This window comes from Saccostrea cucullata, unplaced genomic scaffold, assembly GCF_032062105.1.
Source record: "Saccostrea cucullata isolate Sc308-1 unplaced genomic scaffold, CSIRO_AGI_Scuc_v1 ctg5, whole genome shotgun sequence".
NCBI classification, from domain to species: domain Eukaryota; kingdom Metazoa; phylum Mollusca; class Bivalvia; order Ostreida; family Ostreidae; genus Saccostrea; species Saccostrea cuccullata.
The window spans coordinates 510,210-534,942 of record NW_026940631.1 but is presented as its reverse complement, the minus strand read 5'-3'; the positions used below and the strand labels follow the sequence as shown (position 1 = coordinate 534,942).

The 24,733-nt window shown below is 34.0% G+C and overlaps 1 protein-coding gene across 1 annotated transcript; it reads right to left on the bottom strand.

The window, feature by feature from the left end:
- Nucleotides 1–24,733, bottom strand: LOC134255805 (uncharacterized). The gene is given in 29 exon segments (XM_062738347.1): nucleotides 1–450; nucleotides 1,516–1,701; nucleotides 1,927–2,367; nucleotides 2,547–2,621; nucleotides 3,028–3,195; nucleotides 3,455–3,521; nucleotides 3,637–3,716; nucleotides 5,103–5,281; nucleotides 5,379–5,526; nucleotides 5,755–5,822; nucleotides 6,020–6,237; nucleotides 6,670–6,794; nucleotides 6,984–7,051; nucleotides 7,364–7,442; nucleotides 7,685–7,771; nucleotides 8,084–8,176; nucleotides 9,696–9,755; nucleotides 10,561–10,710; nucleotides 12,672–12,757; nucleotides 13,551–13,663; nucleotides 13,911–14,080; nucleotides 15,774–15,847; nucleotides 16,542–16,611; nucleotides 18,811–18,927; nucleotides 19,260–19,417; nucleotides 22,424–22,470; nucleotides 23,151–23,350; nucleotides 24,472–24,567; nucleotides 24,666–24,733. Coding segments are annotated over 29 exon segments (3,612 nt in total). The 5' UTR covers nucleotides 24,693–24,733; the 3' UTR covers nucleotides 1–288.

Genomic DNA, 24,733 nt, shown 5'->3' with positions numbered 1-24,733 from the left:
TCAATACTGAGCTAGTCCAAGGATCTCATGATAAATGGATTTATAGTACAATACCTCATCAACAAACATCAGATATTTGGATCACTGTGATATGTCTTTAACACTGCATGCAACTTATAATGTGTACTTACATGTACTTTGGCAACTTTCTACTCAATTAATACTGAGCAAGAGCAAAAGTGGCTGTAATGAAAAAACCACACTCTGTACATCTTTTGGATCAAGATTCTGGTAAAGAGAGGACTACAATAGTTGTCCTATTCCTTGTTAATTACAACACTGACTGGATTATGTTGCCTCTGACCCCTGTTCTGTTGCTGGGACTGGATATTTAGACCTGAGTTCACGGAGCAGTGACTGAACCTCTGGACAGATGGTGTGTGCGTCTCTTGTCAGTGTGTCCTGTATAGGGCGGAGAAGGTGTTTGATCTCTTCTAGTCTCTCAATTGTCTGAAACCATGAAAAATACGTACGTAAATGAATTATTACAAAATCTGCTTTAAAACCACATGTACAAAACAAAGCTGAAACGGTTCCACTGACGTCAATCCTGCATCACTGTAAAAAAGTCAGGTTTTATGTTTTAGACTAGATGACAGAGAATTTGCAATACTGGGTACTGCTATACATGTATAATGGAATCATCATTATTCAAGGAGGACCAATGTTCATGGGTCTACCTTAACCACCAAATTACATTCCCACAAACAGGAATTTTATCAATATATTTATTGAATTTTCTGAATATACATGTACTAAGTTACCCATTAAATTATGTACCCCATGTCAATGAACCAACAAAATTTTGCATACCCATGCATGAAAACAATTCCACAGTCTATAATGAACCACAGATTCTGTTAGAAGAATTATGAGATAAATTGTATGGTTGAACATCCACATATTGAACATTACTATCTTGAACAGCCAGTCCCAACCACTTTTTTTATGCATTTTAACCTCAATACCGTAAACCAACGTTTATTCGCGACAACTTTATTTCGCGATTTATCAGAGGTAAACTAGTTGGCGACAATTAATATTCGCGATTAGACCTTTTTCAATCTGTTGTAAATAGACAGAGAAGCTTTAAGTATCGGTTCACGGCGAGAAATATTCAAGATGACGAGGTTGTCGCGAACTTCGCGGAAATTTCTCGCACACGAATAAAAGTTGGTTTACAGTATCTCAATCCTTAGATATCTTAAAGATTATTCTTGGTCCTATTGAGTTCAGAACAGAGGCCTGACCATTTATCAATTAGAAAAACAACCTTGGGCCCTCTATAAAAAAGGTTCATAATACACAATCAGTATAAACGTGACAGAAAACACAATGGCATGCACAAAAAAAAAGAACAGAAAAAATTGGCAAATGTATTGCATATAATGGAATAAATGTAACTTTGTTTATGTTTTTACCTGTTGTTTGTAGGCTAGGTATATATGAACTAGTGTTCTGTTTTTACCTGTTGTTTGTAGGCTAGGTATATATGAACTAGTGTTCTGTTTTTACCTGTTCTTTATAAGCTAGGTAGAAGTTCCCGGACTGAGGATCGTCCTCCAGACATGGAGACAAGCGGAGCTCTACGTAATTCCTCAGACTCGGTGCCACCATGAAGATTTTGGCTGACAGGACCTGCATTAGTTTCCTCCAGTAAATCATTACCATCCTACCAAAGACTGCCTCATCAACTGTCACCTGTATAACATTCCCAGATTATAAACATTGTAATTTAACATTGAAATTTGGTAACAAATACCAAAATTATTATTATCCAAAAAGTACTTTTTTTTAAAAAAAATGAATCCCCAGATGCTACATCACTCTGAACATTAAACATGTATGGCTATTAAGAACAACCTTTCCTAAATTGTTCAATCCTCCCATTAGAAATAAAATTCTTGTAAAATTTGAAACAAATACCTTGAAATCCTCTATGACGGTAAATCCTGCCAGTTTAGAGGGCAGTGCTATTTCTTTAATTTCTTTTGTCTGGAATTCTTCCTCCCACAATTCCTCCGTTTCCTCCTCCTTTTCCTTCTTTGTTTCCTCTTCATTCAATTTCATCTTCTCCCTCTCCAGAAGATTTACTTTCACTTTGCTCTCTTTTTCCCTCATTTCTTTTGCTAACTTTTCCTGCTTCTTTCTCTCTTTCTCCTTCTTCTTTCTCTCTTTGGCTGGAGTGGGTGGTTTTTCTTCCTTGGTCACAGTAGACATGTATTTGTCGTATCTGACCTTGTACTGAATCATCTCCATAAACAGCTGAGTGAGGTCCTGTAGGGTGCTGGTCAGAGCTATCAAGTACTCCATCTGGGCCCCCATACTGTGTAACACATACCAGGCTTCCACAATAAGCTTATGTTCCTGTTTAAAAAGAAAAGTAAAATGTATTTTATAATTCTGAATACGGATGTAAAACAAGCTCTTTTCTAGGACAGTTCTTGAATCTTTCATTTGTACAGAAATTTGTTTATATTAATAGAGAACCTGTGATAAATGTTCAAACTGATCCACGTCTGAATCTGTCTCTGACTGATGCTTACCTGTGATAAATGTTCAAACTGATCCACGTCTGAATCTGTTTCTGACTGATTCTCATTGTCTTCTTCTCTCATCACCTGTATAAAATCAAAGGATGTTTTAAACAGGTCTTATACACAGGGTCTTACAATGCACTCCTAAGGTCAAAATTTTGTAAATGAGTTAAGTCCTCTAGAGTCCATTTAATTTTCTACACTTTTTCTAAGCACTTGTAGATAGGACCTTATAAACTGATTTGTGGTATGTGAGTGCACCTTGATGAGGTTTAAATTAATTTTGTGTTTTTCTCTACTGCAATGATTTCTGATCGATGTATGAATTTTAAATTCCAAGAGTAACCAGGTTATTTTGGCGGTAAGGGACTGGCATTTTGAAACATTCTCAAAATGCTTGTTTATTTGATCTCAACCTCAATCTTGACCAACTTTAGTTTGAAGAAGTAAATTCCTGATATTTTTCAACCCTTTACCCCCTGATCCATACCAATTGTAGCAGACTTTTGAGAAGCACCCCTCTGTGGACCTCTAACCACTCCTTCTGCTGGGCCCCCATCACAATCAGCTGATCCACACATTCCTCCCCCGTCACCACATTCTGTTCCTCATCACTGTCCACGTACACGGTCTGTCCATTGTCACGGTGATACTGGGCCTGAAATATCCACAACTGACAATTCATACATTACTTTATTGAAAAAAATATTCCTAGTATCCAATGTTGTTAAAAGTACAAGTCATTATATCTCAACTAAAAGCATTTAATTGGGCTAATTCTTATTCTGGATTAAAATGAGCATGAACAGTAGTTGTTTTACCTAAGGAAAAAAAGGATACTTGGATAAGAATTTCAAATAATTTCTGAATTATTTCCATAAACAGAAAATTTTTGCATTTCAATTTTGAAAACTCACTTTTTCCTTTGAGAAGAAGATGCTCTGATAGATGGTCACTCCACTCTCAGGATAAAACAGTTCTGGTCTGAAGGGAGAGAACATTTGTCAGCAATTTCAGAAAGAAGTTAAGAAATGTAGTGATTGTGTACAGGAATAAATAGCACAGGACAATATCAAAGAAGAAGTGAACATTGTTTTACTTGATATACTTGTCTGTGTGGTAATGCAATAAGAAGTACTTCTCAACAGTTACATATCTCCATTCCATCAGCACCAAAGCCTGTCAAAGCAAGACCACTACCTCTCCTCAGGAAAACGTTTGATAAAATATTGAGTTTTTAGAGGTTTCCCTCTTATAATTTCAATAGTTATTTTCTGACATTGCAATTTCTTGAAACAGATACAGTGGACCCTCAGATATCCGGATGCTTCAGTATCCAGACCAATTTTCTTAGGAACAGAATTTTTTATTGTTATTTATTCTTGTTTAACTGGTAATTCAGATATCCAGACACTTCACATATCCGGACAAATTGACTAGGACCAAAGTGTCCGGATAAATGAGGCTTCACTGTACTCAGTTTATGTGCACAAGTGAAAAAATTAGGGATGTCAACCGGGTACTCGATCGAAGTGAATACTAAAATCGGTACTCGGTTACTCGGATGTTTATTTTTGAATATTTCTAATATTATTTATTAATGCATTAAACAATCCGTTTTAAAGCGTAAAATGCTCATTGCACTTGTACATACAGTAATTAGGGTTTACTACGACTCTAAATGACCGTTATCGCCTGTGGCAGTGTTTATACAGTAATTATCGTGACCAAGTACCTGGGGTACCTGGCTTTTCTCACCTCGCCTTCTTCCCTTATTTTTTGTTTGGCTTTAATTATTTGTTTTCACTGAACATCGTTTAAGATCCATTATGTTTAAATAAATTAGATAATTTTGTCAATTCTCCGAAAAGCCGTAAATTCTCGGGAAAAGAGCGGATGATATTACATGTGTGATTGTTGATATGGTTGTGTTTGATTACATGCCAAAACAACTGGTTGAAGGCAAAGGCTAAAAAAAAAAACTGATGTCCATCGTTGCATCAAACTACAAAATACCGTCCTGTAATACTATATAAATCTCGGATCGAACAAGTGTACTAAAATCGTAAATCCGCTCTATTAGGAGATCTTGATCAAGTTCAAGTTGATACTGTACGTAGCTCTGACGACTGATAGTGATACCTGGTTGTCAAAGGCGACAAAGAGTTACATTATACAATTACGCAGCAGATTATTTTTTTAAACAAAAACACAGTGAACAACTTATGATTTTATTTCTTATCTTTATCTGATAAATTTAAAAATTGTTATATTAAATCTCATCGGGCACGAAGTGCTCATCATTATTACAACAGAAAAGCTAACCTCCTATAAGTGCATCTGGTTTTATTTCTACAAGAGTTTACAATGTTTTACAGTCTTCAATTTACTTACACTTTTACCGAGTACCCGGGTACTCGATCGGAAAAACGTCCGAGTAACCGAGTATTGAAAATTGACCGATTTGACATCCCTAGAAAAAATGTTTACACATGTATATTGTGAAATATCAATATTGGAGAGCTACATTTCCTTGCTTAGGGTTCAAGATTTGGAAAGTGTTACCTTCATACAGATTGGTTCTTTCCTTTGGACATGATGATAAACTGTAGATGAGAAGGCTGAGAATCCAGCCTTCTCGTGTCTGTTTAGAATGTTCTCCCAGGACCAGCGTTCTGAAGGAAAGTAAACTCCAATCACTGCGATCTCGTTCTTCTTTATCAGCCCAAGCACATATGTCTCAACTAAAAACAAGAAAACTCAAACAATAAAATGAACTTCCTTTTACAAAGATTTTAAAAACATAATCTTATCATCAGATTAATTTTAAATATTATATACCCAGATCAGCAAATATTTGAATGGCGTTTTCTCTCTGATCTGCAGGTCCCTTTAGGTAGTAATGATCATGAAGGTCTATCTTCTTCAGATAAGGCTGAGGTTTGCCGTAAAAAATGCTTGGACCACTCATAGCTGTACTGACATGTATCTACAATAATTCAGTGTACACACTCAGTAAGAAATTCAATCTAAATACATCTTCTTCAAATTTGAACTTCATACTGCCACCCTAGGACACTGTTTCAGATCATTTCTCACATTTATATCAATTGCATAGGCAGACGAGAGTACGGGGTTTCATGCTACAATTATGAGTATTTGAAATGCTTAGTTCGAAACTCTAAAAACTTCTTGAATCAAAGAAACAATAAAATACCATAAACTGTTTCCTTCTCTGTGGCTGGTTGTTAAATTTATGAATTAATGGTTTTAAATCAAAAATTGCTTCATAAATAAATCGCCGTGCTTGATTGCATTGTTTTCCTCGAGGCGATAGATGATTGACACGCCGAGAAGCCAAACTTTAAAGGTGCTAATGATAATTATCGAGTAACAACTACCGGGGTAACAATAGTTTAATAAAATTATAATTTGGCACAACTATTTAAATCATAGTTTAAAAATAAAAAAAATAAATGCACTTTATATATGACGTGATGAATCAAAAATTACATGTAGGTCTACAAGTTTTTTGGAAAAATGTCTCCAGTATAATATGATCTTACCATGAGCATCCACTCCGTTCATGTAAATATCTGACATCTTATTTTCTTGCCCATCTTTTTTCTCTTCAGAGATTGGATTAATTTGAAACAAAGCCTTTAATATCTGTGATTTAGACTGATATACAAGATCCATTCTGCAAAAAAAAATTAAATTAAAAATTTGACATTTATTCCGGGCACTAAAGCATATTCAAACTTTTATCAATACTTTAGGCCTTGGAAGTTGGAACTTTTCTTGAGTAGGCAAACAAGAAGTCCAAGGGCCTTAACAGTCATTTGAGTATACATGTAATACAATGCTGGTCTTAGTAGCCAGTAAGAAATGTTAAAGTAGACTTATTCACTTGCTCGTAACCCCCCCTCCCTTTCCCATTTTTCATTCATTATCACTTTGCAGACTTTACAAAATGGTAATGCTATAGAGCACTTTTAGTACATGTTGTCCCATCTCATTCCATCTCACATTGACCTTGCTTGTTCTCAGGTGAACATTTAATGTACAAAGCAATGCTTATACAGTACTCTTTACGTGTATTTTAGTAAATTCTGATAAAAATTAAGTTTACCTCATGGCCTGTTGTCTAAATAGTGAGATAAGTGAGGGGTAAGGGTTTGGAGGGAGGGGCTCTTTATCTTTCAGGGTGGTCAAGTAACTTTCCCATGCTTCATCTAGATGTGTATCGATGGAATACTGAAAACATAAACTTACGTTTAAATGAATATCAATATACATGTAATACTGAAAATACAAATTAACATGCAAATGCATATCAACTGAATGCTGCAATACATTGCTTTTAGTGGCATAAAACAACATATTTACATGCTGATGACTACTTCATTTTAAATCTGCTATCACTTTATACTATCTTTTACTTACTTGCATTAGTACCCCCTCAACTCTAATCAACTGGTTATAATCACTACCATTTGCTTCAACGTCTATAACTGAAAGAAAATACGTGTACATGTGTTTCATCACAACTATAAAATACAGCTTTTAATGCATGCTATATACATGTATGTACCTTATATGTCATTTGTCATATTGCATCAAATCCATTTCAATGCATTGAAAAAATGATTTTTGATTTTTAATGCAATTCTTTATAATCTGATACAGAGAAAGTCTACAGATGAATACTGTTAATGTAGTAAATTTCTTTTGTTGCTATGTAATTACAGAGTAACCTAAACATGAAGCATGCCTTTTCAACTGACATATGTATGTACTATTTTATTATTACTAATACTACTCACCCATGCGTTCATGTTCTAGATCTTTCATTTTCTCATCTTCCATACCATGATCAACATCATCCATGTGTTTGCCACCTCCCTGTCCACAAAAATTACACAAAATGCATCTGTGTAATATTCTACTAAAGTGGAGTTTTAAATATTCTACATTTAAAGACATTTGCCTAAAACAAATAAATATTCTTGTCATTTTATAACTTATATATTGTACTTATCATATTCAATCTTGTACACATCAAATGACAATTAAAACAGTGCAGTTTGAGAGAACACAGTAATTTTTCCACCCATTTTGTACACATTGTTTAAGACTATCCTTACACTGGCATCAGGTCCCTGTCTTCCTGTGAACACTGGTTGGGGCTGTACATCACGATGATTCTCCATGGCAACATCCAAAATCTTCATCTAAACAAATCATATAAATTGTTTTATGTTACTGTGCAATATCTAATATGCACCAAATCTTTTGATACTTACAATCACTGTTTTGTAACACACCAATAAACAAAGTAAAATGTGAGATAGTTTCTATTACATGCACATGTTTTACTCCAAAAACAAATTAGTTGGCTTGCTCTCATTTTGTATTTTACAAATAAGTACTAAGGCATTGTACTCAATAAGGCATCAAGTGGTCAATTTTACATCAATATCATCCAATTTATATTCTAACAACCAAATGAATTAAAATTCTAGAGCGGTCATTGTTTAACTCACTGTCAGAATGGGACAATAATCCCTCAGATGCTCTGAAACCTGAATCAACATTCCCTGGATGTAGAAATACAATGAACACAGGCTTCCATGGAGCTAAAATACACACACAAAGTCATGTTATTCACTTAGGCAAACTATGGTGGAGCTATAATATTTTTTATATGCTTATAAAATGAAGTCCAAAGAGATGGACACTTTTGGTTCCTTATAAATGTATTTTGTGAAATCCATCTAGTGTATATTTTAAAGCCAGTGGGAAAGAAAATAACTTCACTGTTAGCATGTTTTACTGTAATTAATGTCACTTATTTCTTAAAATGTATTATCTGAAAATTCACTATTATTCAATTGAGACACTTTGTAGGAATATACATATGTAAACAAGTCAGTAGGTTTTTGTTCTGAAAATTTTACCACTATTTAGTATATATATGAATATACGAAAATTTCAAATATATATATGCATAAATAAACAAAATATAAATTTTATGTAAGTACTAAATAATGAAATGCTTTGCTCTTTGTTAAAGTTACTCTCTTAAATTTATATATTTCATTGATTCACATACGTGAGTGTCTATAACCAGTTAAAGTACCAATCTGGCACATACATGCAATCTTCTGAAGATTTACTATGAAGTTACTATTCTCACCATCAGTCAACTAACAGACAATCTCATATCACCGGTTGACAGCGTCTTTTGCTATTACAATAACAGTTTGTCCGTATGTTTTGTATACCTGCAGGGGACTCGACAAAACACGTCCATTTCTTTATATACTAAAGATCTGGTGATTTTTGTCATATTTTCTTTCTCTGTATTCATTTAAAGTCGCATAAGGTGTCATTAAAACATTTTAACATTTTTAATCATCAATAATCGCAATTTTTCGTATATTGTGTTTACCACTTTCCCATTTCTGCTCCAAAAATTAACCAAATACCTTGAAATTTTTATAAAGACGTCAAAATTGATTAATGAATCGAATTATGATAATTTTTATCCCAGGAAAACTTTTATTCCGACTTAATTTTTGTGTATTCTCTAACATAACCTTGTCATTTTTACCGTGCGCCGTAGGACTGTACCCTGTGCACATTCAAGCATAATAAAATCTTTATTTTTGTCTATATATTATCAAAAACATAAGGATGCACTAAAGTATGATGAATAAACATTTACTAATTTCCTTACTTTTCGGTGAATTTGCCCTCGTACATGTAATAGTATTTAATGAAATGCTTTGCTCAAAATAATTAATTTCCTTGATATATATTTTTTGACATTTTGATTTGTATTGATATAAATAATAAATCTTATAAAGAAATCAATATATATATAATTCCATACAAAATTTTGCACAATTTTTAAACTTTATGACAAAATCTTATAAAATCCTCCCGCTCTACTTTGTAAACATTATTCAGGTTTTCAATTTAAATGTAAATCTATGAAAAATAAAAGTGATTTCTGAAAAAAGTTTGTTTGTGTTATTTATCCTTAATGTTGTACAGACCTCTTCTCTATTTAAGTCCTCCAACAGATAACTGGTGATTTCAATTTTTTGATTTCACAAAAAGTCAAAAAACATTTTTTTATTTGACAAAAACCAAGCAAAATAAATGCTGTTGGTCCAACTGTCTTCTAATTTCCTTGGTGAATTTGCCCTCCTATAATTTATTTCCAAAATAATTAATTTTCTAACATTTACTTACAATATACACTGTAAACCAACTATTATTTGATTTTTTCGTGAAAGTAGGTCGCAAAACTCGCAAATATTTCTCACACATGAATAAAAGTTGGTTTACAGTAACTGAATATATCTAGGTACATGAACATTATGTGAAATGACTGTGCATTCATAATTCAATCATTTTGGCAAGTTTCATATGGGTTCAAGTTACGTGTATAGTTATTTTGAAGTAATCCTAATCTGAAAACTTTAACTATTTAGTCATTCAAAAAATATATGCCAGCATTTGAAGCTTACCTGATAAAATGCATCCCTAGATGCTTCATCTATGCAAGATTAAACAACAAATGTCTAATAGTTCCTTGGAAATGAACCTTGATCCAAAAAATTAAATTTCATCATTCACCTTGAAAAGCTAGGTGAGCACCCAGGATCAAATGCATGTCCAAAAACTTAAACCAGGTCACTCATCCAGAAAAAAGTAGGTCAAATCCAGCATCCACAGCCAGATTTTTATTGTGCATCCCTAAATGCATTAACCATGCAAGTTTCATTTAGGCAAGTCTTTCTGGGGAATGCACATGCCCCATTTACTTTAACCTGGATGTCTATACATTGGATTTAGCATAACCTCATCTAGCCTTCTACATGGTTATGATGTGTCACATGACTAAGATTTCAAGTAAGGATTATTCCTACTTTAAATACAAAGCAGTTTTATTTTTCACTTTTTGTGTAGATGTAATGGTAAATCTTCCTAACACATGTATGTAACTTACGCTGTCATGCAGTTTGGTTAGTAACAGCAGACTTTTACACTGGTCCCATAGAACACCAATTTTGCCAAAGGATGATCTTAACAGTAGAAAGAGCTCTTCTGCTATCTCAGTGGGGTATAAATCTCTAACAAATACAAGAGGCCCACGGGCCTTATAGGTCACCTGAGTTTCATGTAACAACTTTCCAACAATTGAATTTGGTTTGTGTTTTAAACCAGAGGCCATGAAATTCACAATTTTGCAAAGAGGCACTGCTGCTTATCATAATTATACACTTAGCAATGCTTACCAGATAGTCACTTAACACCCATAAGTAGATTAGAGTAACTAAGAGAAAAATGCACTTCCATTCTAAACCATGCAATTGTGCACCCCATCCCACAGAAACCATAGACCCTGGGGCCATTTTATCATCATGAAATTCACAAATTTGAAAGAGGCACTCTTGATCATAACTATGTACTTAGTTAGTTTATTTAATACCCAGAGCAGAGAAAAAGATTTTCAGAGATTCAATGCATTTTCACTATATAATCAATAGAGCCCCGCCCTAACACCAGAACCCCTGACCCTGGGGCCATAAAATTCACAAATTTGAAAGAGGCACTCTTGCTCATCATAACTATGTACTTAGTTAGTTTATTTTTTGAGATTCAATGCATTTTCACTGAAAATCTATATAGTTTGACCCTGGGGCCAAGAAATTCACAAATTTGGAAGAAATCATAACTATGTACTTAGTTAATTTATTTAATATCCAGGAGCAGAGAAGAAGATTTTCAGACATTCAATGCATTTTCACTATATAATCAATGGAGTCCCGCCCTATGTTGAAATTCACAAATTTGAAAGAGGCACTCTTGCTCATCATTAATGTACTTAGTTAGTTTATTTAATACCCAGAGCAGAAGATTTTTTCAATTATATAATCAATAGAGCCCCGCCCTAACACCAGAACCCCTGACCCTGGGGCCATAAAATTCACAAATTTGAAAGAGACACTCTTGCTCATCATAACTATGTACTTAGTTAGTTTATTCAATACCCCAGAGCAGAGAAGAAGATTTTCAGAGATTCAATGCATTTTCACTATATAATCAATAGAGCCCCGCCCTAACACCAGAACCCCTGACCCTGGGGCCATGAAATTCACAAATTTGAAAGAGACACTCTTGCTTATCATAACTATGTACTTAGTTTGTTTATTTAATACCCTAGATCAGAGAAGAAGATTTTCAGAGATTCAATGCATTTTCACTATATAATCAATAGAGCCCCGCCCTAACACCAGAACCCCTTGGGGCCATGAAATTCACAAATTTGAAAGAGGCACTCTTGCATCATAACTATGTACTTAGTTTGTTTATTTAATACCCTAGAGCAGAGAAGAAGATATTCAGAGATTCAATTTTCACTATATAATCAATAGAGCCCCGCCCTAACAACAGAACCCCTGACCAGGGGCCATGAAATTCACAATTTTGGAAGAGGCATCTTTCTGCATTATAACTATGTACATAGTTTATTAGTTTAATACCCAGGAGCAGAGAAGAAGATTTTTGATGAATTAATGCATTTTCACTGTATAACCTATTTAGTACAGAACCCCTGCCTGGGGCCATGAATTTCACAATTTTGGAACTCTTATTACATTCATGTCAACAGTAGAAAGCACACCCCACCCCTCAGAGGGGGTGGGGATCTTTTTTGTTCCCCTTCACCCATAGATGCTGTATACCAAATTTGGTTGAAATTGGTTTAGTGGTTTAAGAGAAGAAGCTGAAAATGTTCAAATGTTAACACACGACACACGACGGACGACGACGGACGAAAACGGATAGCAATAGGTCACCTGAGTGACTCAGGTGACCTAAAAAATGAATAATCCAAAGTGTTATTTCACCAAAAATGCATGGGATTTTTCATACTGAAAGTTTGCTGTGAGAAATGTATATTATCTGAATAACACTATGTTGAAAAGCAATCAGAATTTTTTTTTACTTAATAATGAGGTAGTTCACCGTTTAACAATGCAAAAACAGGGGTTCATTGTTAACTTCATCTATTACATTGATGAATTAATTATAAACTTCATCTAGCTTTATTCATACACACACATACCTGACTCCTTTAATGACTTCTCTTGTAAATGGTCCCTTAGGTATGAAACCTTCAGTGTCCTTCACTCCCCTGAAGACTGTAAACAATGTCAAGGTCATATTTATTACAATTATTGATGAAAGAATATCCTAGAACAATATTATCACAGATAATTCAATTTATGCCGCTATGAGAAATCTTTTAAATTTCACACCAGCAGATAGTTACAGATTTTTTAAACCAATCAAAATTTTTGTTTTTGTTATGCCATTTCTGCTAGCTTGTTATTGATGTGGGAAAAAAAACACCACCCGCCCTTTTTATGGATTCGATTTTGTATTATTTTGCATTCTAGTCAAAATTTTTATTTTACTAATAACTTGTAATACGTTTCTTGGATTGCCGCAATTGTTTGCCATTGGAAACCTCCAAGGATTAACTCATTTATTTTATATTTTATGCATATGTATATGTACTCCGATATTTTCACTGCATGTAAATTTCTAGCCAGTCTCAGGGGGATCACACTTGTACCTTTCACCTATGTACATGTTTTTTTACTGTATTGATTAATATTAGGTGGTCCACCTTAATGGTTTGTTATACATTTTACTTTAGCTCATTCAATTAAATGATCTAATGGACAAAACTGCATATCTGTGTTTGGGTTATATTTTGCTGCACTTTCAGGCTGATATTTCTCATAGGAGGCATAAATGTTATTCTTTGTTTTCAGCAGACTTGTATCTTTGCTTGAACATCTTGAAGCATAAATAAATAGTTTTAAATACCATATTACTAAGATTTATGTTAAGAAATTTTCACTCTGAATTTGACATTTTAAAATTAAATTTAATTTTTTCAATCACTTGAATATTTTTCTATAGTACCAGATTTCTCAGTGTCCTCTTGAATGAAGAGATTGAAGTAATACTCAGCGTGATGTTTGTCCAGATAAACTCCATCATACAGAGATAGCAGGGGGGTACCCACTTCTGGAAGTCTTCATAGGGCAAAAAGTATACATATTTATCAATGAAAACTACATATGGGAAAAATCTTTCATTTACATGTTTGCCAGCAAAAAAAATGCTTTTCAACATATTTTAATCAATATCCAAAATAAGCATTATTTTCTTACATTGCACAGAACCCTCAAGGTTTTAGCCAATCAAGTCAAGAAAATCGCATAACATTCATGTCTACATTCTTAATGGCTTGACATTTAGTTGTAACACAGCCTGACGTACTTGATATCCTCTTGATAAGGAGCGCCCTCGGGTGGATGACGGAAGTTGACGGCGTACTGTATCTGACCAGCGGAGTAGCGATCCCCGGCCGCGTCCAGAAGAAACACACAGTCTACGGTAGGATATAAATGATACAACACAGCACGGCTCACTGCCTGTATAAAGTTCTCCTGTGTGCGAAACAAACAAAAGATTGTTTTCTACCCAAAAATACACATATTTAATGAAAGACATTAAACAATACACAGTCAATCATCATTATCTCAAACTCAAGGGGACCTGCAAAATATATGATATCCATGCTTATATACATGTATGGTCGAGGGTCCTATAGTCCTGCATGCCCAGTAGTCGTGCACCATTTTGTTTGTTGTCAAAAGTTGGTCACGTGCTATGATATTACGTCATAAACAACTGATTTTCAAAGAAGAGAGAAGGAAGTGCCTATATAAAACAAAAAGTCAAATATGCGGAGGAAACATGTATAAATTAATCAAATAAACATAAGCTATATAAAAGCCGCCATTTTGCTAATACTCTCTTCAAAGTTTCTAAATACCGGTATATACTCTACCTGCACAGAAGCGCCACCTATGGACATGGCGAGCACATGGCTAATTAGCATAATCATACGTGATGGTCATGCGGTATTTCATTTTTTTCCATTTGTCAAGAATTTTAAAAGATGACTTCATAAAAATGCTATAGTCCATATACTGAAATTCGCAATTATTACAAAGGAATACATGTAAATAGTGATGAAAAACTTATGACTTATTTTAGAAAAACAATCGTACACCTAGTCAAATCAAATAAATTCTAAAAATGATTGAATTGGTCCTTGAAGAATCACCTGAAATTTGTTTTTATTGTTTTCATTTTTCTTGGCCCAATATTTGCTGTTACATTGGAACGCACGAATACTGCTCCAAAACAAATGTGGCTGACGTAAACCTCACTTGTTCTGTGCCCCAATATTAAATTTAATAAAGCGCTTAGAAATATTTTTAATAACAAGAAAATTAGACAATTACACGGTAAGTTAAAATATCAGATGAAATAACTATAATTCTTATTTAAATTGTACTTAGCACTGATACTCTCTTAAGATCATGACTACAGGGCACTCGAGGGTACTTACAGAATAAGCAGTTAAGACTTATAAATCACTTTGACATATCTGCTGTATTTGAGATAATGTTTGAGATTTTGAAGTTCAACTGTATATATTTACATTCACTGTGTTTTTCTACTAAGCCAACTGTGAAATTGATTTGAAAACCATTTTCGTGTATACCCACATGTAGAAATATACTCAGAGAAACGTGCATTAACGTGACATCACATTAGGGCTGCAGCAACATTAGTAAAAATGCAACAATATAGGGCAGCAAAAAATTCAAATATTGAGTATATTTTAGCTGCTTCTAAACATATAAAATGTTAATATAAGGAATGTTTTTAAGTTTTGTGTGAGTTACACAGACTTGGTGTGTGAATCACAAGCTTAGAAAAATTGCACGTAGGCATATGTGTTTCACACACCAATAACTCACACAAAACTTACATTCCTTATGTACTTGAACTTCAATATCTCAAACATAATCTCAAATACATGGGATATGCATGAATATATGCATGAATAATCAATATTAACTGAACTGTGAATATGAAAAATATGTCAGTCATTAATTGTCTTACCAATAATTCATAATTTAAAATTAAAAAATGTAGTTTATATAAATGATTCAACCTTATATAGAATGGGTGTTAACTGTGAAGTCTAGCCTACAGATTGTCATATAAATAAAATCATTAATTTTTTTATGAAAATGAATTAATGATTCTGTCTTTTATTTATACCTTGTCTGTTTCTACATTTTCCAGATTCCATTTATCCACAAAGTGCATCTTCTCATGGTGTGGAATATGTACATCTGTAATGATATACCAATCATTTGATTAATGTGCTTTTGTTCTATTTATAGCATTAAAGGAATGAGAGAGGAAAAAGTTTAAATATTACAACACACCATCTACAAATCCAAAAACTATTTAGTCTCTACAGTCATTTATCCTTTAAGCTATCAAAACAGTAACACATCTGAATTGATTGAATTCAGCTTTTAAAAGAGTGCGTAATACTTCTAGCTACACGTACTATAACTGTCAGTTACACTACTTGTAATCCCAACAGTCAGTTACACCACTAGCTATTGCAAGTCAGTAAAACTTCTACCTACATTAAAGCAGTAATTTACATGTATGCTTCTAGCTCCAACAAGTGCCAGTCAAACTTTTAGCTATCATACCAGTCAGTTACACTTCTAGCTATCACGATAGTCATTTTCATTTCTAGTTACTGTAAACAGGGAAATTTTCGTCCCCGTTTTATTTTCGCCCCTTCACCCTACACTTGGTTGCGCAAATTTAAAATGGGGCGAATTCAAAGAATGCAGTATAATATCTTAAACAAAACTGTGAATGGGCGAATTTAAGACAGGGCAAAATTGTTTGCAAGTTTGAAAGGGCGAAAATAAAGCAGGGTGAAAATAACCCTGCATACAATATTACATTAGTCTGTTAATCATCTAGCTATCATAACAGTTAGTTGCATGTCTATCACCTTACCCATGACATGGTGTCTCTCGTCAAGGTCCCTCATGTGGCTAATGATCCCATCTGCAAACTCCTGTATACCCTAGAAATAGGAAAAATAATCCTTACAAACTTAAAAAATTAAAAATAAAGTGAAGATGTGCATCCTCACACTTAATCAACATTTGTAGGCAGGCTAATTTTAAAATGTGAACATGTATTTATATATGTACTTTTTATGCATATTTTCATTTCTCGCAAACGCAAGTAGGAATGCATTTTTGTATGCTTTATATAAAGGATGTGGTTAACCTTGGTTAATTCCCCGGTAAATTGACAAAATATAAACTGTGGTATATTTTGTTCAAATTTTTGCATGCAGCTAATCACTGATATGTGTACCTTTAAAAATACTATTTTTTTTAAACAAAAATAGAAACGTATTTGAAAGATATAGACCCTTTATTGGGGTAGGGGTATCATGTTTACATCCAATTTCTTTGCGTTTTAAACGCCCCATCTAAAAGCCCTTAAAATATTTTCATGATATATGTTCTTTTTAGTCACTGGATTTTATTGAAATCTACCTATTTGTAAAAGGAGAAAATTGTACCTAACTGCGCTCACATGCTATTTTTAAAAAACTGTAAAATCTATTTTTCGCATTATGAACAGATCGACGGAACTAGATTTTCTGAGTCAGAATAAATTCATATGCTATCGAGGCACTGGCGATACTCTCTAACTGACCAATCAGCTAAACAAAATTCGTTACGATGAGTACCATAAAAATACTATGGAAACATGCTTGGAATTTTACTGCTATCCGATATTTTTTTTTATACATTTGAGTCACAGATTAGACACGGATCAACATATGTACAATTTCAGATTACAGTAAGATTTTCATACAGTTACAAACAATTTATAAATACATGACAGTATACATTAGTTAGTCTGGTAGCGTGTTTGGTGAGCAATTCGCTATAGGTCTACGCGTATTCCCTAGTATCAGTGAATACAAGTTTCATGTGCATTTCTTGCCCTAAAAACCGTAAATGCTGAAAATACATGCGTATTAATAAGTACAAACAGACTTGACTGACCATTATAAAAGTCTGAAATGTAGAAAACTATGACAGGTAAATTGACCTAAACCACGTGTCTGTGATAAATTGTAAACGTAGTAAACCAGCATGTTTTGTTGTTCTGTCATCGGATTGGACAATGACTATGTGCGATATAATAACAATAGCCATATAAGGGCTTCTCGGACACGTATATTCTTCTTTTGTACTAAGACCCGCCCATTCTCTTGCCATAAAAAACATATTCTCACAAACCTGGCCTAATTTAGCTGTGATAGGGTGTAAAAAATCAAAGGTAATGCAGTTTTCCTTGCAATTAAAATGTGTCTGAACCATTGAAACTACTGAAAAGGCGTCGTATTTATTCACTCATGTTTGAAAACTACCAACATCTTTGTAGATTAAATATAATTCGTCGTGGAAAAAGGGGCCCAAGATAGCAGTTATGTCACATCATCCTTTTAGCGCTTGCACTTGTCAGTAAAAATGTGATTTTTTTTTTTATCCACACCCGTATTTGACTTTTTAGTTAGTCAAGCACGGAAACACATTAGTACTCCCGTATATCAGTAAACATTCGTTGACTTTACAGCGGTACGTGTTGCTATCACATGGACGTGGTACAATGTTAAAATTTATTATATTTCTATTTTCAATTAAAAGAAATGGAGTATTTACTCATTTAAATCACATTAAAATAATGCATGCATAGACAGAAAATTACTTAGATAAAACGGTAATCCTAATCAGGTATTTTCTGCAAGCTAAATCGCCGTGCTTGATTGCATTGTTTTCCTCGAGGCGATAGATGATTGACACGCCGAGAAGCCAAACTTTGAAGGTGCTAATGATAATTATCGGGTAACAACTACCGGGGTAACAATAGTTTAATTAAATTATAATTTGGCACAACTTTCTGTCTTCCGAACATGTGCAGTGCTAGTGTGTATAAAATCCAATGACCCTTGGACATTACGTTCCGGTTTATATGTACTTATGTAAAAGCTTTGAACACACAAAAATGATATTTAGAAATCCTTTAGCGCACAATAAATTTTAGTGCTCAGGGGCTCTTGCGCCAATGGCGCTAAAATTAGTAGTGCGCCAAATATTCTCGTTTTACAGTATGTACTTTTTATGCATATTTTCATTTCTCCAAAGAAAGAAATAGAAAAACATTTTTGTATGCTTTATATAAATTGTATGTGGTTAACCTTGGTTAATTCTGGTTGATAGACCGTCACCTCCAGCCTAAACTGTGGGGTATGGACTTCTGAGTAGTATGTTCCCTCAAAGACAGCTGGCCCAACCAATGACAAGGACATGGACCTCTGTAAAAATTTTGATTTCATAATTTTTTTAAAATTACTATTATACAATGTTTATATGAAAATTCAATTTCTTGAAACCTTCATATAAAATCTTCAAATATTTTCATGATATATGTATTATTAATGTTTTATTATGTAAAGTTGCATCTAACTTAAGTCCCACAAAATCATGAACAAAATTAAACATTAAAGTAAAACTTTTTACTTTTCTAACTGAATTTAGTCAAATAAACCTAAAAATGGCCTTGCATTTTATATAAAGAATTAAAAATATCCTTTTTTCATGGAGATGGCCAGAAATGGATAAAGTATAGGATACTGTTAGCACTCACAGAGTGTCCGGGAAATGTGCTGAGGTCTGAGACAAGCCAGGCATACTTCTGTAGATGAGTGGGGGACACAGCACTAACCACTCCGCTCAGTCCCCACACATTGTGATGACCCCTGACACTGACCACGCCCTGCAGGTGAGAGTGGTCAAACTGTGTATCTGTGCAAAAAGAAGGATGGAAATTAGCTAAAAATAGAGCAGAAACAATATATCTGTACAAAAACAATTATGGAAATCACCTAAAAACAGACCATATTGAATTGCAGAAAAAGTCTGAAAGTGAAAGGTGCACGAGTGGAAAGCCATCATGTTTACCAACTTGTATGTTTAAACATAGGTAATCAGAGATTACAGAACTCACCTCAACGAATGTTGTCTTTAAGTAAGGCAAAGTCACACAATTAACCAACAAAAAGTGTACATCCAAAAATGCAAAATTTATCCAATTTTGATTTGATACTTTGGAATAGACCTATATAAAAACTTCAAACTAGTTCTTCATCATGAAAACGTCATTAAAATCCAGCATCTGAAGCACGTTTGAGAGTTTTCATCCCTTGATGCATCATTTGTACAAGTTTGGTTTATATAAGCCTTATAGTTAATAGACCTGCACCCATAACTTTTACAAGGTCTATTACCGGTATCTGGAAAAAGTATGTCGAATTCAGCATCTGAAGCAAGTCCATTAGTGTGCATCCTAAGATGTATCATCCATGCAAGTTTACTCAACATAGAGCTCAAAATTACTTGGAAATGAAACCTGTATAAAAAAACTAACCTTTTCACTAATCCAGAAAATGTAGGTCAGATTCAGCATCCGAAGCCAGCCTAATAGAATGCACCCTTAGATGTACCATCCATGCAAGTTTGGTCACTATAGTGCTCATAGTTACTTGGAAATGAGACCTGCACTGAAAACATAAACCTGTTCACTCATGCAGAAAATGTAGGTCAGATTCAGCATAACTGGAAATGAAACCTGCACCAAAAAAGAACTATATGCGGTATATTGCATATGTTTGCCCCCACAAAAGTCAAATTTTGAAAACTTCCTGAAATGTGCTGAATTCAATAAATTGTACGAGAAATATAAGTTAACAAAAAATATTATAGTTCCAGAGCAGTGTATTCACAATTTCTGTTTTTATGACGTCACAAACTTCCGATTTTATATCCTTTTTCAGAAAGAGGACAAAATGGACAAAATTTCAACAATTTAAGCTTTAAAATTTATAGAGCGCATGTGTGTTCAGGAACAATATTGACATATTTCATTGATATTATCATTCTACACATTATATCAAAATATTTATCCTGAACACACATGCGCTCGGTGACTTTTATTTAAAATATCGATGAAATATGTACATTTTTCTGCAAAATTCATAAAAAACTGAAATTTACGTCATATTTGTGACGTCATTACGTACATATGACGTCATTACTTATGAAATTATTCAGTGCTTTGAAGTCAGCATATACTCCCCTGTTTAAGGACTTAATTAAATATTACTCCATCAAAGTTTGATTTTGGGGGGCAAATGTTGGTTAATACCGCATATAGTTCTTTAACCTGTTCACTCTACCAGAAAATGTAGGTCAGATTCAGAATCCAAAGCAAGTCTGGTAGTGTGCATCCTAAGATGTACCATCCATGCAAGTTTGGTCACTGTATGGCTCATAGTACCTTGGAAATGAAACCTGCACCAAAACTTTAACCTGTTCACTCAACCGGAAAATGTAGGTCAGATTCAGCATCCGAAGCAAGTCTGGTAGTATGCATCCTAAGATGTACCATCCATGCAAGTTTGGTCATTATAGGGCTCATAGTATCTTTGAAACGAAACCTGCACCAAAAACTTTAACCTGTTCACTCAACCGTAAAATGTAGGTCAGATTCAGCATCCGAAGCAAGTCTGGTAGTATGCATCCTTAGATGTATCATCCATGCAAGTTTGGTCACTATTAATAATGCTCATAGTTACTTGGAAAACATAAACCTGTTCACTCATGCAGAAAATGTAGGTCAGATTCAGCATCTGAAGCAAGTCTGTTAGTGTGCATCCTAAGATGTACCATCCATGCAAGTTTGGTCAACATAGGGCTTATAGTTACTCGTAAATGAGACCTACACCAAAAACTGCACCAAAAATGTTAACCTGCTCCAAAAACATTAACCTGGTCATTCCTTTGCTGAAATTGCAGCATCTGAAACTTTGACTGGTACAACGAAACACACTAGAAACATCTTCCATGCATGTCTAATCAATATAGGACATAGAAGTACTTAAAAAGAAAACTGCTCCAAAAAACTTAACCAAAACCTGGGACACCGACGGTATTACATAAGCTCCCCCAACTTTGTTGAAGTGAGCTAAAAATGAATATGGATGAAAATAACCTAGGCACTGTATCCTACAACCATAAATCATTTTAACTACAAGTAAATAATATTTTGCAGTTACTGTAATATTAGATAATAGCTCAAGAGCCTTTCTTTAAAAATCAAAGCATGCAACACAATTCAAAATTGACAAAACCAGCTGTTAAACATTACTTATAAAAAAAATTATGCAGTAAAAACAAAAATCAGTTCCCCATTACAGGTGAAAACATTTTTTTTGTAAGTAACAGATAAGTATAATTTATTTAAATTATGGTAACAACACCTTAAGTTAGGAGCTCACACAAGTTTAATATTTTTCATATCAGCTACATGTTCAATTAAGGGTTCTTCTCTTTGGAATTTTGAGTAAGTCAGCAAAATACATAAATTCTCTACTTTTCATCATATTTATCTTGTATTGTACAGTGATATAACCTACAAAATTGATTTTCAGTCATTTTAAAAACAACTGACTGCATTTATGGGTCACTTATTCTTTGATTTTAAACAGATTAAAATGTCTTTCTGTGATGATCATGAGCCAAGTACATTAAAAGATCAGCCCTGCAAAGTGCAAAAGTTTGAACATGTACAGAATATTTCTTCCTAAGATTTCCATTCTAAATACTCTAGGTTATCATATAAAATATTGCAATTAATTACTGTATTTCTAGCATTGTATTTCGATACCTTGATTAGAAACACAACTCATTAGTTACCAGCATTATGAAAACACATCTGAAGCATATATTTTTAAAAGTGCTTGCAATCATTACTCAGTAAAGAATAAATTATTGTTCCATCAATAAGATTCAGAAGAAATCTGAAAGGAAAGAAATAGTGCAAGCCATACAGATAAAAAATGTATATGACTGGAAAGTTTATAACCTTATTTTACCCCAGACACAATTCCTCTTAACTTCCAAGGTTTAATAATTCAAAAACTTATAAAATAAATTAAATAGATGATATTGATTTAATTCAACTACCAACAATTAAATGTGTGCAATGTAAGTTATAAATTCAACAAATTAACAGGGTTGTGGTTAACCATTTACATCCTAGGAGCCATGTGGCCCCCTTACTTTTAAAAATTTAGGGGCCCACAATGTGGTTTACGGGCCCACATACCTCATCAACAAAATATTTGAAAATGCTGCTTTTCTAAACCGCCACATTATTGGTTTCACTAGGGCATACGTCTAAGTCACGCAAGTGCTTGTATCGTATACAAATGTAATAGTTTGCACACGACACCAAAAGTCATGGTTAGCGTAGTGTTTGTTATGAAAAAAGGAAGTGGATTATAAAAATACAAACAAAGCACGGTCATGTTCCGGGAACAAGACGCTCGCCATGTGGGCGATCAAATTTTCATTTCTTCATCGCCCACTTGAAATTTTAATCGCATTGGCGAGTGGGCGAGTGGTTAACCACAACCCTGTAATTAAATTTGAAAACGCATAGTGTTCATAATTATGATTTGGTTTTAGCACTACATACCCCTCTTCTAAGCTAGAAAATTGCATCACAAATCCTGGGTATGGATTGTATGGAAGCCTGGACATACTGAACAGCTGCTTCATTAGAAGTCGAAACTTTGCCTGAACTTCTGTCTCTTCTAGGTACGTAAGGAAAACTCTCATCTGTTCTGTGTTAAAATCGGGAGTCGGAGGGTTATAGCCTCGAGGTCGTGCAATCTCCTAAAATCAAAATGACACCACCTCCACAGCTACACTTCAGGTTCAATGTACAAGTTCCGTTTCTTGTTCTCCATCCTTTACAAAACCAGGGGACATACTAAAGACCTGATATACTAAAGACCTGATATTGATCTGATGGAAATTTTTATCAATGTGGAATTTCCCGATCTATTTTTAGATCAATGTAGAGAAAATAAATCCTTGTATTTACCTGGAACGTCACGTGCAGGTCAATACAACGTAGTATTTTTCTAACAAAAAATAATGATACAGACAGAAAAGACAGAGATTTTATACGTTTTTATTTCCATCAGGTCAATAAAAATTATCAGGTCAATACATTTTCCTAGTTTATGCTCGTTCCCCATAATTATATCAATATTTTTTCACATAATTATACCTAATATATCTGTCTTATACCCCAGTAATATAAGAATAACCAAAAAGTTAAGATAAACACAGAAAACAGAGAGATATTATTAATTTTTTTTTCATCAGGTCAATATCAGGTCTTTAGTATATCAGGTCTTTAGTATCTTCCCAAAACCAGGGGTTAATTGACAAATATATTTTTACGGCACTTGTCCATGAGCAAGTACATTGTCAAAATTCACTTGCCCTACTTGAATTTTTGCTAGCCCGATAATACTGTATTTATAAATATTTCATAAAAAGAGGTAGAAAAATACTGAGTAGATCATGCAAGCCTCAATGCCCAGCTTTAAATCTATGGCTTACATATTGATTTATTTTTGATAAGTCACTTGTCCACAGACAAGTGGCTGATAAAATTTCACTTGCCCACCCCTAAAATTCATTAGCCCCGGGTTTCGGGCAATGGGATTTGTCATCCCCTGCAAAACGGAAAGAATATTCTTCATCAAGCAATATAGCAACAAATAATACAGCATATACATATTGCAAAGGCTTGAGAGTTTATTCTGCATTTCCTAGAGTGTTCTAATTTAATTTTAAATTCTTATTTTTAAAATATCAATCTCCCTTCTTTTTTCTTAGCTAAAGGTCAGATTTTTAAAACTGTTATGCAGTTATGAAAATATCATTTAAAAATTAAAATGTTGAAAGTGGCAGTGGCAAGAAAATCTTGAGCAGTCTAATACCTCCTCCGCTACCTCCTCCTCAGTGTCCTGGAGGGGACGTCGTCTGACCTTCCGAGGTCGAGTCCTGCGGACATTCCTACTGTCCTCCTCAATTTCCTATAAAGAACAATAAACATTTACCGGATAAAAAGATGAGGAACAAGAAAGAAGAGACGTTATTTTCACCAAGTCTAATTTCGAAAATGCGAACTCACTGTTTCTTCTGTTCCTGGTCTTGACATGTTTTATATTAAAATATAATATCCCATCAACGTCCTTAGGA